General features: G+C 41.0%; 1 protein-coding gene and 1 non-coding gene across 2 annotated transcripts in view; both read right to left on the minus strand.

Annotated features, from left to right (window-relative positions):
- Positions 1 to 18,548, minus strand: part of LOC122770945 (voltage-dependent T-type calcium channel subunit alpha-1I-like) — a 171,945-nt gene that overhangs the window by 56,829 nt on the left and 96,568 nt on the right. The window contains exons 10-18 of the mRNA XM_044028180.1: positions 17,123 to 17,274; positions 15,522 to 15,707; positions 14,435 to 14,552; positions 13,840 to 13,995; positions 12,806 to 12,893; positions 8,961 to 9,127; positions 3,563 to 3,633; positions 2,822 to 3,320; positions 825 to 925 (exon numbers count right to left, since the gene is read on the minus strand). Of these exons, the coding sequence (XP_043884115.1) occupies positions 825 to 925; positions 2,822 to 3,320; positions 3,563 to 3,633; positions 8,961 to 9,127; positions 12,806 to 12,893; positions 13,840 to 13,995; positions 14,435 to 14,552; positions 15,522 to 15,707; positions 17,123 to 17,274 (1,538 nt within the window). The remainder of the gene's footprint in view (positions 1 to 824; positions 926 to 2,821; positions 3,321 to 3,562; positions 3,634 to 8,960; positions 9,128 to 12,805; positions 12,894 to 13,839; positions 13,996 to 14,434; positions 14,553 to 15,521; positions 15,708 to 17,122; positions 17,275 to 18,548) is intronic.
- Positions 6,390 to 6,462, minus strand: trnak-uuu. The gene has a single exon. It is a non-coding gene; the product is annotated as a tRNA-Lys (tRNA).

Below are 18,548 nucleotides of genomic sequence, written 5' to 3' on the forward strand. Positions count from 1 at the left end.
CTGTGTTCCTCCACATTATCGGGGACAGAGGTGCTTGTTTTCAGGGCCATTGGTGCTGCTTGTCTTGTCATCTCTCCACACTTGGTTTCCCCGCACTTCAGTGCCGAACAAAGAGACTTTGGCGGAAACACTTTGCCATAACGCAAGCTATTACAAATCCCCGACACGTCCAGCAAAATGCTTCTTGTATTTGTTTCCTCATTGAAATGTCAAGCTTTGTTAAACATGTTGGGTTCAATTCAGTTCCCAGTGGCAAATGACAAGTGGTCCAGGCTTTCAAACAAAGGTCACTGCAGGCTTTATGTGGTGCTCCAGTTAATTATGTTTATTTAGCTCTGGGTTTATGGGATTTTGTGGAAATATCCAAGTCTGAATGGCTGTACAAATGAACCGATCTGTACAAGTGTTAATCAATCAATAATCTCGAACGGCCATTGACGGTTGTCCAAGCACGGCATCTGCTAATGTTTTCGACACAAAACACAAACAGTAAGTAGGTGTTTAAGATCCAGGAGTCATTTTGGCCAGTTGACCAACCTAGAAAGAGAAACCTTGGTCAGAAGGCCACAAATTCTGACCCTCGTCAAAAGTTTCTGCAACTTTACAAGCAGAATCTCTACAGGGAAATCGATGCATCTTCAGATTACTGGATTAAATGTACCAAGTCAATGTACTGCTGATCTAAGAGTTTTAATCTAACAACACAAAAGTTATATTCCCTTTTTCCATGAGAGAAAATCTAGAAATGATGGAAATCTGATGTTTCCATCAGTTAAAGCTTGGAAACATCAAGTTCACCTAAATATTTGAAGGCGTCTACTCACTTGTTCTGTGGTGAGAACAGATAAACAGACCACGCCTCTCTGGTTTCACACCAGTCTGGCTTGTACACCTCCGTCATCTTCTGGACACGGAAGCACAGACTCTGGAGGGAGGAAAACAATTGGTTGGGTCAAAATATATGTAGAAAAAACGAATCGATACATGATCTCTATCTGGATGAATGTGTTTTTTTTTTTGTTGCAACCAATTCAAGATGATTTAGCAAACATAACAGTGATTTTTTACTGGATGACTTTCAAAGTGACTTTGGGCAGATGTCTGAAATACTTGGACATTTCAAAAAAGTGGCAGCAAAGTCACAGCAGAGGTCGACCAATATCGCTGGATCATTTCTATGCCAGCTCCCATAAGAGATTACGATTGATGATTTGTTTTGGTTAAGTGCATTATTGAAAAAAAAAAAGAAAAAAAAAACGAAGATAAAAAAAGTAGACAACGATTCAAGAGAATAACATTGCACCAAATCATCTGTGGAGGTGATGATTATTAATGTACACACTGAAAAAAGAAAACGGTGGACAAATGAATTATGATAAATCCTGCAATTGATGACACGCAAATGAAATAACAATGTTGAGAGTGCTCACTCTTCCATTTTCCCCAGAGATATAGACGGTGGCCTTTGCAAACCAGAACGCAAATAAACTGCTGCTCTCCCACTCTACTTCTTCTAGGTTTGTGCATTGGGTTTATTTGGGGCTGGAGCTGTTCACCATTGTTTGTGATGTCCATAAATTACTAAAACAATTTATTTTGAAGAAATACGAAAATATTGTGGTATATTAACTTTCGGCCACACTGGACCTTCATTTTCAACCATCTATCCACACTACAGTTAGCAAGTTATATGAAATGTTCTCCTTGTTATGCTTGAGCAAAGGCTCGCGAGCATCTTGGGCTCTGCCAAAGGAGACTGCTGTATTTCCTGTGCAGACTTAAGATGCACACTGATGAGGGAACTAAAGCAACCTTGTAGTTTTCATACAGCATTGGTTATTTTCTTGTTTGGCCCTGTGGGCTTTGCTTGATAAAACTTTGTTTTGCTGTGTATGCTTCTTTGGGGGTTATGTTGGAGATGGAGTTGTGTTGTGGTGTGAGCCAGTCATCCCAGATGTTGGCAGACGATACTGTATTTACTGCCTCCGTCACGGAGGGTGGAGGTGGAGGAACGCTGGAGCATGCGTACAGTAATGTCACATTTTTCTGACCCAATTCATGTCAGTTATACCCACAGACCATTGGAGGGCAATGGAAGAAATTGTGTAAGATCTAATTTTAAACATGACTTTGACAGGTGGAATTGGAAATTGGACACAGGTGAGTGTCCAGTTTGCCAAATCTGCATGTTTTTGAACTGTGGGAGGAAACTGGAGAACCCGGAGAACCCAGAGAAACCGACCGGGTGTTCTGACTGCACAGGTAAGAGTGCCGACCACTACACCAACCGTGTGACCTTAAGTCATTGTATGATCTGTTCATTTACAACAACAACAGGTGTTGGTCGCAAACAAAAGACGTTTCTTTTTGGGAAAGGCTCATGCAGAGTGATCCAAGACCAGAGTGAACATCGGTGCTGCGACAACTGAAAGCACAGAAAGGGCTGCAAAGTCATGCCATGGTGGCCCCGTTTCTTCTCTATCAGTGGGTTAACTTTATGTTTTTTGTGATCTTTTGAGAGCATGGTGTTTTTCGGCTTTTCAAAAAAAAAAGTTAACGTCGCTGAAAAGAACAGAGAGTTACAGTTTAACTGCGCAGTGCTCGTGAATCTGTGTGAAACCAACGCTCTTGTGTGGGGAGCCTGAAGAAAGGGTCTTGGACTCGAACAGTTTTACCAGGATCTCCAACACTACCTTTAATCAATTTGAGTGTTGTTGTTTGAAGTAATTTCTCCATTTCCTTTTTTCAGGGTATAAATACTTTATATAATACTGGGATTTATTGCAGCTCATTAGGAAATGCTGAAATCTGTGCCACTTACATAGTCCGTCTCTTCATCAAGGTCTGTTCTGTCCTTGCGTGCATTGACTTGAGGGAAAACCTCAGTCATGAGCTGGATGAGGGGCCCCGATGCTTTGCCATTACAGTCCCGGTGGTCCACTCCTAAGCCACTACTGAGCCCAGATCCTCCAGTGATGGATCCCCCTGCCCCCGACCCGTTCCTCCTTCCAGGGTCTGGATGAACAGGAGGAGGGCCCGGGGCCTGTCCGCCTGCCCGCAGCAGCTCTGGCAGCTCCAGGGAAAGAGCTCGTCGATCCATCCTCGCAGCGGAGTGCCTCGAGAGAAACAGCGGGGGTGGAGGTGGATGATGAGGCAGTAGAGGATGATGGGAGTGCGGTGGATGGGAGAGAAGGGACTCCTGCTCGGCGGCATAGGTGTGGGAGTGGGGGCTGCGGGTGCTGTGCACACGGAGGCTGCCACCGACAAGAGGAGCACCACCAAACCTGTAGCTCCTCCGGCCTAGGCTGTTCGAGCTAGACCTGCAGCACAAGAAGAAATTCATTAAACAGTTTTAAATATTCATGACTGAGTCATAAAGTTTCAACAAAGAGATAATGAGTACAATTTCCAATTTAGTTGAAAAGCTAATAAGAGCATAAAACAACATTAAGGGTTGGATGTTTACATGTAGCTAATTAAGGCTTAATGAAAATATTAAGAATTAATTACATAAATACATGCGGAAATTGGTGGCAGCTCAAAGTAAATCTACATGTTTTACCTGCGGCTCCACGTAGACTGTGGATGGTAAGGGCGCCCCCAGTTGTGATAGTTGGAACTACGCCCATGGCGCTGAAAGGCACAGAAAGCAGTTCATAGTAACTATTGCTTATCTCACCATGTTCACAATCACTGTGCAGGTACCAAAAAAGGACAATATGATGGATGAATTATGTAAATAATATTAGGGTTATTTAAATTATAGGCCCATTTATGTCATTTTGAATTATCCTGGGTATAATTGAGGAAAGTTGAAGCTACTAAATGAAGTCATAATGTCACCACAGCACAATACAGTGGTGATTAAACGTTGTTTAGCCTCTTACTTCTCCTGCACATGGCTTTTATTTTCATTTAAAACTTGTACGTACAGTAGCTGAGTATGTAAGTGTGACCCTGCACGTTCGTACTTTGTTGCATTGTTTTCGCAAAACAACAACTTTATATTTTTGTCTTTTCAATGACTGAAGATGAAAATGATCAATTTAGCAATGGGCAGTGGTGGCAAACTTACAGCCCATGAGCCACTTGTGGCCCCCCAATCGGTTTCATGTGGCCCATCACCCTATATCAAGTTTGAATGTCTGTTTTTCATATTTATAGATTATTTATTTGTGTGTGTGTGAGCTATATATCACTCCATATCAAAACATTTTTATTTTGAAATTCTGAAAAAATAATAAAATAAATATAAATGGTATTGCTATATCATGGGATTCTGACTTAGGGAGATGTCAAATATAACATACAACCACCTTTACATGCATCAAGAATTATGGCAATCACATATTATGTTGAGCTTGAAGTGATAGCAACTTTGAAACAACTGATGGATAGAAAGTAAAAAATAAACCACAAAAAAAAAAAAAAAACATTATAACACAGTTGCATAAAAGTTATGAAATCAAAATATCCATAATGCATAAAACTTCTAATTTAAATTTCTATATAAAACATTCCACCACCACTGATGACAGAAAGAGGACAGAGAAGCATTTTTTCTTACTGGGACTTTGAATACATTTTGATGAAAACATTAATTTTGAATGGGGGTTTTGTTGTTGGAACTTGGACGTATTCCAGCAACCGCAGCGACAGAGAAACAGCAGAAGACTCAGTACGTTATTAGTAAATAAATGAGGAAATGAATGGAAACAAATGAAGGGAAGTTGGAATCGGTAAAAAAAAGAGCAGGTCAACATCATTAAGGGTCAGTCAAGCATAAATGGATAAATGAAGTAGAATGGTTGAACAGAGGAAATGTAAAATGAGAGTGTCGTGCACTCAGCAGGCTTTCATCAACTGTAATATGCAACACCCCAGAGTGGCAGTTCCACTTTAAGTGTCATAACCAGCTCAGTTTGTTTCCACATGTCTAGTCCTTTCACCATGATGGACCTAATTATACGTTTTTCACTTGAAAAACCCTCGCTGCCAGTCAAAGCCCGAGCCTGGTCGTTGTGAATCCATGCATCTGTTCCTATAGAAACTGTAATGAAGCATAAAGTGCTGGATGTTCATCAACAGTGCGCTGCAATACAGGACTTTAAAGAAAGTTAAGACAACACTGTTCATTATTGTATATTGTCTGTTTGTTGACTTTACAGAAAGTAAAGACAACACTGTTCATTATTGTATATTGTCTGTTTGTTCCTCACTTTACGCTGTTGAAACTGGGTCTTTGGCAGTGTTTGGTCACTTTTCTTGCAAAAGACAACCTTATGTTTTGACAAAGATCCTGCTTACAAACAAACAGACAAAAGTGGGTGAAAACTAATACTCATGTTGAATATTTCCAAGTACTACGAATACTACAAATACAATGTCCTCCTCAGAATGCAGCGTTCCCGCAGTCATTGAACACTGCTGATTGTGTTACACATCATATTGATTTCTCGGGGGCACGTTTACTGACACTAACCTGAGAGCAGATTACATCCATCCAGATTATGCGGTCATTAAAGATAAGTGAACTGAGTAATTAAAGGTTGCATGCTGCCATCCTTGACCCTTTTCTCTATTTTTCAAATAGTATCCATTGGAGAAAACCCTTTTACTTCAACATATATCAAAATACAACCTTGTGCTTTTTTCCTTTCACCCCAACCTGTCTCGGCATCTCCACTGATGCCTAGTGTTTGCTCATTGTGTGAATCAGTGGGTTTCTCTGCTCTCTATATGATTTTTCCTTACTATGTACCATGCCTTTAGATAATGTATGTTGTGATTTGGCTTTGTACAAATAAAAACAAATGTACTTTTAAACCCACTGTGCACTTCTTGTATGTTGTTTTCATTATAATCCCTTCACTGCCTAACCGAGCCGCTGTGTCAGACGAATAACCCTAAGAAAGCTAGTGTGCCCAATACACTGATAAATTCACTTGTGATTGTTGCCCCAACACAATCGAGAAATCATTATCCAAAGTTCCATCAGAGTTTCTAATACACTGTGTGGGAGAGAGGGAAACAAACAAATCAGGTGGCAAACGATTGGGACGACAAAAAATACAATGGCACCAAATAGTAATTGTTTAATGTGTTGTTAAAATATTGGACTTTACAGTGATATTGACGCACATGATGACACGATGGCGTATTAACAATAGAGTGACTCTTACACTTCTGCAATAAAACATCTAAACAAGAAGAGCAATGTTGTATATTTTGAAATCCTTAGAAATCCATATTTACTGTTTTTTTGTCTTACAGGGCAAACCACAGATGTGGGAAGGAAGAGGGAAATATTCAGTACTTACGACCAATATTTATTTTTTCAATATTATCGTTTGCCACGAGGAAATGTCTCACTGTAAAGATCACAGCTCCACCTGAACAGGGAATTGAACCCTGGACCCTCAGATTAAAAGTCTGATGCTCTACCGACTGAGCTACCCAGGCTCCGAAAGGGTGCATTTCGTGGATGCAAAATTCACCCGGTGGACAAATTCTACAGAGGAAAATTGGTGACAGAAGCCTCATCAATGGGATGTATTTAGACATCCATCTAGGAATTTTAGACGGGAGAAACCATCACTCAATAGAGGAGGTGGACTAACACTCCAACTATCAGCCACCTGCAATGCTGCCCTGAGCTCTCTTCCAAAAAGAATCATCAAGCAAACACACAACAATAGTGAAGTCCAACAGCGTGAATGGGGTGAAGTCTGCCATCTCTGATTGTCTTGTTATTGTTTTGACTGACAGGCGCCTTTGAGGCAGAAACATATCCAACTGTACATTCACGACTGATGATTTCAGAATGTACCACCCTTAAAGTGGATTCTAACCAACTGATTTAGATGATCAAACACTTTCAGATCTGCAATGCAGAAGAAGAAGAAAACACACAAACACGTCTCGCTTATTACCAAGCTATTTTTGGTAGGAGTGATGTAACCGGTGCTTTCTGATATTGATAAACTTGGATCGCTCTTAAAGAAGTTTACAGTGATCCTCCCCACACACACACACACACACCTGCTGTGTTTAACATTAGCTCCTCTGAGGTGAGAGCGTTGCTTAACTACAGCTTATCATCCCTCTGTTTTTCTTTCAGCCTGTCACCGCATCCCCCTTCCCCCGTCTCTCCCCATCGCCCCCTCTCTTCACTTCACTCAGTTTCACTGTGGATAAACAGAGGATAGGAACAGTCAATTAATAGACGTTACCATGGCAACCATGTAGAAATATTTTAGTTCCTCACTCCTGAGGTTTCGGTTCAATAGGCACAACACTGATGCACACACGCGTACTGTGTTTTATGCGATTTGTGTGTGTAGACAGTACGCGCACACACACACACACACACAACATATACATACCCTCCTCCATGTTAAAAATGTTTCTGGTTACAGATGAAACATATTCAACAGAGCAGTACCGGTGCAAGTCCTAGAGGGCAGTGTAGCCACGAGATCGAGTGAGACGGATCACAGGAACGATTCGAGATTCAAGAAGCAAGTGTTCAAAAACCATTTTTACTCTACTGTCGCCACGTTTATTGTTGTCAGAGACTCTACTCTTTACTGCCCTCTGATGGATGAATTGCTTAATAAATGTGGCAATAGAAAGGAAACAGTTACATCAGTTGTAATGGATTAATTTTGGTTATAAAGTGATTGAACTTCCTGTTTTCAGTCAGCCAATAGACGTCAGTCGAATGTCGGGAAAGTGGAAGAAAATGTCAAGTGTATACGGCCAAAATTATTTCAACCTTTATCTAAAAACTAGCTCTGTCAAGCAAAACTATCAGACCTGACTGAGGGAACGTTTGTGTGTATACAGCAGCAGCGCAGTGTGGTCGCTTCTTTGTGTTTTGAGTCATAACCCAGTGTGTTTCCGTTTCCGCCGTCCCTCCTTGTGAGCGGCTGGAGAATGTCGCCGGGTGACACGAGCTCTCAACTGAGCTGATAGACTTACTGTAAGTGAAAAGTTACACTACTTTTTTCCACATAAGACAAAATTAGGGCCATACTAGTAGATTTGTTTCTGTTACCTGTGACAGTCATGGAACGTGTGAACATGGTGGAAAAGTGAAAGAAGTCACTGGAATTAGGGAAATAATATTAGGGTTAACGCTAATGGTAAATAATAAAGCCATCTAATTAATCTTTGAGTGATTTTTTTGTTAAATTCAGTTATTCTACAACTTGTTTTGCAGGCATTTTCGAGACACTGAGTGTTCTAGTATAAGTTCTAGTTTTGGTGCTTTTTCATTTCGTTTTCTACAGTAAGTGTATTTATTTTATCATAAGTTTTAAGAAGCTTATAGAACAAACTAAAATAGTTTTTTGGCAGAATTCTGTACAGGCTGATCACTGGTGCGTTTCTTTTTTTCCATTACAGACAACAGTTGGTACAGAATTCACATGTCGATGAAGATCTATAATCCACGTCTTTAGTACGAGTTACATTAAAGTTGAAATGAGAAACTCATATCATCAAGAACACATCAGTAAACTTTTTTTTTTTCTTTCTTCCCAAGAAGCCGTCTCCATTGGATACCAGAAGAAAACATGCGAGACAACGTGAAACAGACGTACTGCATGTGTTTGCTTCGGCGGAGAACCCGTCTCGCGACAGCTTTGTCACTGAAATAACTGTCATGTCGTATTGTCGTGAATTCACAACATAAAACGGGACAAAATATAAACATCACACGTCTCATAGAGGTGATGATAAAAGATGTAGAAATATTTGACAGGGATGAAAATAGTGTGTGTATATTTGTGAGGACTATGTCACACTGTCATTGTGCCATAGGGGGAACCATTTTCAGTTGTGCAAGGAACTGCTAATCTGTTGGTTCTAAAAATAGCCTCATCCAGCTCTTTAAAAAGCACTTAGCTCGCTCTACAATCATGTTTTTTTTTGTGTGCGTTTGTGTGAATGAGTACCAGAGAGAGGGAGCGTCTCTCCAGGCTGCTCTTGCCCAGGCTCATCACGCTGCTCTTCCTGGACTCCATGGTGAAGCTCCGCCTCTCCGAGGAATAGGACCCTCTGGTTCCAGAAAGAGCCCCAAGCTCCAGGTGGCCGTTAGGCGTCAAGGTACAGATCCTTGGGTCTGAAGGGAACCCAACAAAATTAGGACATGTTCTGTTATTGTTGTGCTGGTACATTGGGGGATTGCCGTTATAATTTATACCTGGAGTGATTTTGAAAACAGGATTGTGACCTTGTGATGAAGTTAAGACTTTACTGTATTTGCTTAAAATACAAAGTTAGAGCTACAACTTTTTTATTTAATGAATTTAAATTGGTGTTTTGTTCAGGAACCAAAAAACTATTTGTTTTTTCCTGGTTTATTTGTTCAAGAGGGAAAAAGGGAACATACACAAAATAGAAATCCGGGCTTAATTAAAACAAAAATCAAACCCTTATTCAATAATAAAAAAAATCGTTTAGTCATTGATTATTTAATGAAAAATCATTGCAGCCTTTCAAAAACATGTTGAAAGGACACATAGTGTGTCCATGAAGATAGACAATTATGACAAAAGTGAAGCACATTCTGGTACAGGTCATACTGCATGTGTGCATGGAGGGCGTCAACTGAAACACCCTTTACTTTAAATGGAGCAGCACCAAGTGGTACCACACTGCACTATGGGTCCTTTGCATTACTTTGCAAACATCATATGTGACAGACGGTGAGAAATATTTAACTTTCTGAGCAGCAGGGCCGGCCAATCAAACCGTGTTATTCCAATATTTCAGTATATATAATATTCCATATTCCAGTCCTCTCCATCGCCAGTGTTTTTCTTGACCGGGGCAGAGTCCACTTAACATCAACGGACACATGGCCCACATCACTTTATCATCAATTTGGCAAAAGGAGCAACTCGTGCTACAAAATTGGCAATGACAGATACTTTTCTATTAACTTCCAATAGCTGGTTCCAAGATTAGCATCAGGCCAATCTACTGTCAAGAATTAAAGCGACACTTTGGGGCATGAACCAAACTAAAAAAGGTTAATCTCTCCGCCCCGACACATTTATTTATAAAGATATCTTTTTAGGTTAGTTCATGTAGCTCTTACAAAGCTTCCATTAGGATCAATTCAGTTGGTCCTGGTGGGTTTCTCCAGTTTCCTCCCACAGTCCAAAAACTTGCAATGTGGGGATTATGTAAATTGGACACTCTAAATTGACTGTAGGTGTGTGAGTGAATGGTTGAATGTCTCTATATGTGGCCTTGTGATGGACTGGTGACCTGTCCAGGGTGTACCCCGCCTTTTGCCCTCTGTCAGCTGAGATGGGCGACCCTCCCGTGGAGGATACAATGGTAGAAAATGGATGGATGGATGATAATAATCAAGTGTGTGTAAGTTATTAGATGTTTAAAAAATGTGGGGGTTAAACATGAGGATTGACAGCTGGGACTAATTCTGACTCAAAGATCACTAAACCGCAGAATGCCATGGCACTCGTCAGTCATGAGAGTCTACTGTATGTTTCAGGGTGAACGTGAGTGTGTGCAGCAAACACAATGACACCTGTTATGGGGTGTGCACACAATCGAATATCATGTAGCCCATGGTCGGGTTCATTAGTTCTGGTCAACCCTCTGCAAATTGACAGTGAATATCATTACACAGCAGTTTGATGTATTTGTTTTTAATGACCTCTCCTCCTGCAGTGGCTTCAGGGCCCACACTTTGACAATCGCAGCTCTACATGATGTCACCAGTGCAAGATGGCACAGTGTGGCTCAATTTCTGTACAGTGGGAAGAGTTGGAGATGAGTCAGCCGTCTTTATTTATAGTCGTGTGATGTAACACTGCTCACTTCTCAGACTAATGTTTGTATGAAGGCAGAGATTAACAAAAAACGGACCGCCTACACAGAAACGCGCTCAACTTTAACAGCACAGACATGACGTCGCTGTGCTGCGTTAGCGGACAGACAGCGGAACACCTTGTTGTCTGTGTATCGGCGTAGAAACAGGCGGCAGTGTTTGATCTTCTGCTGAGGTGGCACTGCTGAGATCGTATACCTTCTGCATCAGAAGCCCACTCACTCTGTGGAGAAGTGATTCCCACAGTCGCTGAAATCATGTCTAATCTCCTCTGCGGCGTGCTGTTTGCTGAGTTTGTTGAGGAAGGCCGCGTAGCCGGAACATATTTATTGTGAGCTCTGGATAAAGATAGCGCTCATTCATATTTGAACACCCCTGGCTTGCACGTTTGTAAGGCTTTGGCACGAATTTCCGTCTTACTTTTTTGACACATCCAGCCTCCCCTTTCATTCTTTTGAAGAAGCTTCAAAGAGAAACAAAGACTAACGGTGTAAATTAGGGTGACCATATTTTCATTTGGGAAAACCAGGACAACTTGTGGGGGGGGGTTGATTTGGAGGATGCTGCTGCTTTAATAGTATTTTATTATTATTCAATTATACCGGTATATTATATTATATAGATAGAACAAGATATTTAGTTGGTTTATTAAAAATGCTTTTCAGTAAAAGTCAATAACAATAACTCCAATAACAAATGATAATTTTATTCAAAATGTATTTATTCAAAATGCTTGAGTCAAGTTGACTCAAGCATTTTGAATAAATACATTTAAACACACTAAAAGACAGTCTTTTAGTGCTTCGTGCGCCACTTCTACAGAATGCGGTGCCAGTACACTATCAACAATAGCCTCGGTCTTAGTTCGGGCACAACTTAACTTTTTAGCAGTGTCTGAATCGGGGAGGGTCTTTTTGAGCAATGCACTAGTGCAGTCCATGGATCTGTAACTGTTGTGGTGTTTCACTGTGTGAAATGACCATGCAGCCTCCGCTGCATTCACTGCATCCTCGTTCCCTGGTCTGAGAAAGTACTGTGTGATCGAGCTAGCACTACCCTCGCCTCGGACAGCTGTGTTGTGCTTCTCTGTGTCCAGGTGAATTTTCAGATCTCTTGCACCTCCATTGGACACCATGACATATGTGCCTGCTTTGCACACTGTGAACAAGGCTTCCCATTTGTCTCGACCCGATCTGAAAGCCGGGAAACTCTTTAGCAATTCGTCGGTAAACGAGCACTTGCGCTTCGGCATGTTGCTTGCGTATGACTGACAGTCACGTTGTCTACGTTCTGATTAATAGGGCTGACAGCATAGGGGCGGGGATTAGGCTACGTCGCACGCAGCGCCGTGGGCAGTGCCCTAGTGCATGTAAATGTAATGGTCCAAAGAAGGTAATTTTAAAAACCAGGACATTTCCTCACTTTCTAAAAATAACCCGGGACACCCGGGACAGGACGTGAAATACGGACATGTCCCGGGAAATACGGACGTATGGTCACCCTAGTGTAAATGTGAGATTCAAGTGGATTTTCAAGCATTCTGTTTTGACACCAAAGAGGAACTCTGCTTTCAATCGCTGTGTTTGTGTTGAACCAAAAGTTAACAACATAATTCCAAAGTTAAGCATTTAAAAACCGGAATTTATCACTGAATCCGTATTTTTCTTCTCACAAAAGCCACACGAGTAATTCAATACAAATGAAATAACTGGTTAATGAGGTACATCTATAAGATAAGCAGTCGATTACAATACATTTCCACAGTCACACACAAGTGCCCTCAAATTGAAATATTTCCCTTCATGAAGGACTAAACACAAATTACAGATGTGTTCTTTTGACGCCGTCTGTCCTGCATTTGTTTGACTGTAACCTTCACACTAAAAGAGGACCTGATTCATTTCAGGCAGTTGAGGAACATAAAAACATGTCGCTCACCAGACAGCTTTATGGAGTCGTGTCTCTCGCTTTCGTCAAAGTTGGAAGAAGACCGGTCATCGTCTGAATAAGAACGATTAGCATCACCCTGGAGATGAAGAAGCAGAGTTTATCACATCATCTGTGTAGATTCTCATTCATCCGGTTATCTAAAGAACTACTACTGGAACTTTAAACTTTCATGAAGATGTTTCCCCTCTCACCCGAGAGGTTTGTGCTGAAACACAGGAAATGTGGACAGTGCTCACTTTAACTCCAGTGTGTTCTAATGAGGTGTGTCTGTGGAGAGATGTTTTTCCTCAGGTTTGACACGTAACGGCTCTTTTCAAACCGTACAGTATGTCTTGTAAAAACTTTGAAAAATGCATAATAATGTATCCCCACCTGTTTCCCCTCTAATTCTGATTATTTTAAGTTACACTCTGTCTGCCATTTTTCTATGACTTGCTGGTCGATGTTGCACAAGTGATTGATGATGGTCAGAGTGTGTCAAGGGATTGTTTCATTTAAAAGAAGTGCAGTGTGCAGGGTCAGGCACAGCACAAGGAACCACAAGTCCAGAACAAGATCACTGCACTAGGCGTCAGGTTATTAGAATAAAGTAAAACAATTTAAATTTCCTACATTCCTTCCCATCAGAGCTCTCAAATTAAAATGGCAGTGGATTTTTGGGAGTAAATTGGCTCAATAATCTCAAATTTCTCACTATAGTAGGCACATTGTAGATGAGCAGAGGATTAAGCACTGACACTGAGAGAGAGAGATGACTCACATGGCGTGAAAAGACGGATGGATGTGTTTTGTTTTGGTCTTCTGAAAAGATCAATCAGAGGCTGATTTGTGTCATTGATTCCCTTCCCACTCGCACACATGCTCTAATCCGTGTTCGACAACTCAAGCACACTACAATTTTCCAATGATCAGTCAGCCGGTTTGACAGTTGATGGCAGGGTGCCTCTGTCATTGCAACCAAATAAACATGTGGACTTTGACATAACGGAGATCAGCTTATATGCGGCAGGCTGACACCTTACCTCTGCCTGAAAGCCTTCAACCAAAATGGCGACCAGAAGGTTGAAGAGGACGTAGTTTCCAAAGGTCATCAGGGCCACAAAGTAAAGGGCTGCAAATGGTGAAGTAGCTGCCATACCGTTGTACAAAACCACGTTCCAGTCCTCCTGGGTCAGAATCTGAGGGAAAGGCATATGTTGTTCATGTACAATAATGTAAACATTAATATTCTGGACAATTTGACTAACAGGTGATTTTGGTAAAGTGCAGAGTTAATATGCAAAATATCCACTGCTGTCTGCCATTAACATGACATCAACTTCTTCAGCTGGATAACTTCTGTTCATATTACCCATAGTACCTGTGATATGTGCAACCATAAGATGTTGTCATGCTGGTAAGTCATGGGAAAACCTATTTAGAACACAGTTGTTTCTTTATCAAAATACTGTCATTTGGGGTCATGAATCATATCTCATGAGGCAGGACAATGATATATTGTCTGCACAGAATCAAGTCTAAGGAAACACATGTGAGTCATCTGCATATAAACAGAAATGTAGGTAAGTAAGATACAGAGATGCATGTCTGTGTGTGTTTCCGTGATAGGTTGCTTACCTGGAAAACAGTGACAATGGCCCATAAGAGGGAGTCAAAATTTTTCCTATCGGGTACTGTGTCACCAGTCTCCGTCTTCAGACTAAACTTACAACCAAAGATGTGCATCCCCAAGATACTGTAACACAACAGCAAATCATTTGATTAAGACTGCAAAAGGTAGCATCTGTGAAATCTAACTAATAATTAAATGTGCATCTCTTTAGGCATAATGAATGCAAGCCCCCGTTTTTTGGGTTACTGAGACGTTGGCCTTGTAGCGCTGTTCTTAGTCTCAGGTGTTTCTCAGGAGAATCACTCTGTGCCATCAGTTGTTTTTTTTTTGTATTTCCTTGCCAGGGATTATGGAGATGAATGTAAATAGTAGAGTGTCCCTAAGCCTGGTTACATAATCTGTTCTGATGGCTTTACCTTCACCATAAAGTACTCATTAATCATGTAAAAGCAATTTTACAGGTCTTTTGCAGGAATTCCTTTCTGACAGAGATGGTAACTCCTTTGCTCATTGATCGTACACTGTACTGCTGCCATGGCAGAGCTTGAGCACCTTCAAATGCCTCCTTGTTATCTGGCTCCAGTTCGTTAAGAGTCTGCTTGTTAAGATCTCAATTCATTCTCAAGTGCAGGCTCATTATTTTGCACCCAAGGCTAATAGCTACTGCAGAACATGGTGACCTGCATTACAGCTGCAGCTGTTAAGCAGGTGCACTTTCAAGTCGCTATGACATGAAGCTCTTGGAGCAATGGTAGCTTAGGCATATGTACGTATTTCTGATTAAAATTAACTCAATGACACAGTGCAACATGGAGGACAGCTGGGGGACCTTTCGCCAAAATCACTGAAACCCTCATATAGTGGTTGATTTGATGCAATTTAGTAATCTCCCCCAAGTACAAGATTAGTCACAGTGGATTTGTGGCCATGCCTCTAAAGATTCAATAGGAATATTGGAAAAACAGCTATTTTGATATCATAGAGTTGTAACAAATAAAGAACTTATAATAAATAATAGAACTTAAAAGAACAACCCTCACAGACATCTATCATCATCATCATCTAGTAGAGCACGCAGATGTTTACCCTTACCTGAAGATGAAGATGAAGAGCATGAGCAGCATGCAGAAGGTGGCCACATTGTCCATGGTCTTCATGAGGACCACCAGCTGTCTCCTCAGAGCAGGCATGAACCTCACCAGCTTCAGCACCCTCAGCAACCTGAAGGTCCTCAGCACTGACAAGCCGCCGTCAGACTGGCCGACAATCTCACACACACTGAGATGAACACAGACGACCACAAAGACATTAGAATTACTAGGTAGGGTATAATAGGAAACACCTTTAAACCTTAATGAATGTTCCCTTTTGTCAAAATTGTGTTAAAGAAGTGTTGAACTTTAAGGCGTTTCCATTGTCTATCCCATTCAAACCAATTATAAATACTTGAAAACACCACTTCAGTGGCTTTTGAAACTGGGGGTATTGTAACTTTTATTTATATTTAAAGCTGCACGAAAATGTTCAGTCTCATTTCTTTAAACACAATGTGTATCTTCTGTTGCCCCGTCTGCAGGAATTCTGAATAATTGGCGAAACACTGTCAGGGCCTCTTTATGATGTACTGTAAGTAATCTGGCACTGCTGGAGGATTTTTTTAAACAGAAGAATCCAAAACTATTTGTGGGTGCCTTTGGCCTTTTGATCTATATGTCAAACTGTTGGGGTCATCTTGCTTGTTGCTGTTGCTCTCCGTCTTTGCCATTCTTGACATTAAATTAATCACTTCCTCTGGAATGTCCCCGAGGAACACAAGAACCTTTGGTTTATCTTATCTTGCAGTGATTAATGTGTCCACCTAGGGTTCTTTAGGTTTTAGACATTAGAAGCATTATCAAGCTCTGACTTAAATACTTAATGACTTAAATAAATGTTGTTTTCAGGTGGAAAGTAATCACAGAACGGAGATCACAGAAGTTTTACCTTATTGTTTAAGGTGGGCCTTAAACCTTTCCTGAGTTGTTTGTCTCCTAATGGAGGTGGGGATCAAAGGCTCCACACAGAACCTCGAAATAGCTTTGACCATGCTTTAGCAAATATTGAATGGGCACATGTTTACAGAGCAGCTTTGTTTGAATAGCAAAGGACATTCAGACCGTTGAAGAGAGAGAAATTGGTCGTGGTGAGAGACATTAGAAGACAGATGTAGATATGTTCAATCCATGCAAATCTTCTGTGATGGGCGACACATTTGATCTTGTTCAGTTTTAGTCGGTTTGATGTGTATTTGATCTCAGGGATCATACACTGAGGTGCTCAGCCAAATGAATTGGACAAAATAATGCTGGCAGATCAAAAGCACTGCCACTCACCTAAAGCTTCAAGCAAATATAACAAAAGACAAACCCTGTGTGCTGCTGTCTGACTCTGACATTCACATACGTACAGGTGGTACATTCACACCCGGCAGAATGCAGATGACGATCCGACAAAGCATGAAGTGAATAATTCAAAATGCAGGTTCGCTTTTCACAACGGTCTGGAAAACATGACAGCATGCACCTAAATTGCTATGCATCTGTCTGTTTTCCATAAACATAGGTTAGTTTTAGCATCCAAAGTTCCCCTTTCCCCTTCAAGTAAGTACATAAACTATCACAACGGGAACAGGTTGCACACATCCTCAGTTGTACCTTATGATGACGATCACTCCATCAAACACGTTATAGGGATTTCGCAGGTAGCTGAACGAACCAAAAGCTGTGAGTTTGAGGATCATCTCCAGGGAGAACATGCTGGTGAAGACGATGTTGCAGATCTCCAAAACATTGGTGAGCTCCTCTGGCTGACAGAGCATGGGGACACAGAAAAACAGAGAAGTGATTGGAAGAGAGGAATAAAGGAAAGGGACTTAGCAAGCAGAAAACCACTTTATTAGGTACGCAGGACACCTAATGAAGTGGCACCCAACGTGGTCCATCAGCTTCATGATTCAAAGTGTTGTGCATATTCAGAGATGGTCTTCTGCATACCTTGGTTGCAACAAGTGGTTAATTGAGGCACCATTGCAAGTTATTGTTGCCTGACAGTCATTTTGAGCCAGTCTGGCCATTATCCTCATACCTGTGGCAACAACAAGGTATTTTTCCCCAAGAGAACTATACCACTCTGTGGATATTTTCTCTTTTTCAGACCATTCTCTGCAAACCCTCTCAGTTGATCAGCAGCTCCTTTAAATACTCTGCCCTATAAAAAGGTGTTACTGATCACAATAGCAGTGGCTCTGTTCCGTTATTGTGAGCGAACCAGCCTAAATAAAACTCAGTGTCAATGAAGCCGTAGTGGTAAGTGTATCTACCATCATTACAAACCAACAGACAAAATAGCCTAGCATAACATTTCTGTTCTTGTACCAAAACAGCATATTTTGCAAAATTAGCTAAGTAGCTAACTTTGTCTAACTAGCTAACTGCTAGTTAAACATGCTAGCATGAGTGTATGCATGTAGGAACAAGCTGTGCACAGCTGTGTGATATACGGTCATTAGCGAAGGGTGTTAGCATACAGATTATCAAGGCTAAATATGCGATGCACCTACAAAGTGAATGAAAAACACATTTAGATCTAAACTAAGCATTAATCAAGTCATTTGTTAATTTTCTTAGAATATTTAAACTCAAATGAAACCCTTGTGTGACCCAATGCAGCACAAGCCAATCACAGAAAGACTGGGGTCAAAATGTTTGTAAGAAATCGAGACATTAGTGATTGTTTGTTAACCCTAAGCCCTGGACAGGTGAGGATTTAAGCTACTTTTTTAACACATTAGAGATGACTGAGTAGAATGCAAGGAATTTGGTACAGACATGGTAACAGGAGAGGCAGTACAATGAAAAAATGAGGACACAATATGTGACTGCAGACATCATCTGCAGGAACATCATGTTCACTGTCAAGATATTTCTCAGAACTTGGTACTTGTCAGTCATACGCTGAGGCTGTCACTCTTCATCAGATAATCAGATATCCATTCAAACGTAGGGGGGAGTGTAAAATACACAGACTAAAAGACCATTAGACCGTCTGAAGTAATAACAGCATGGTCCAGGAGAGGGCTCT

The sequence above is a fragment of the Solea senegalensis genome, linkage group LG6, assembly GCF_019176455.1.
Source record: "Solea senegalensis isolate Sse05_10M linkage group LG6, IFAPA_SoseM_1, whole genome shotgun sequence".
NCBI lineage: Eukaryota > Metazoa > Chordata > Actinopteri > Pleuronectiformes > Soleidae > Solea > Solea senegalensis.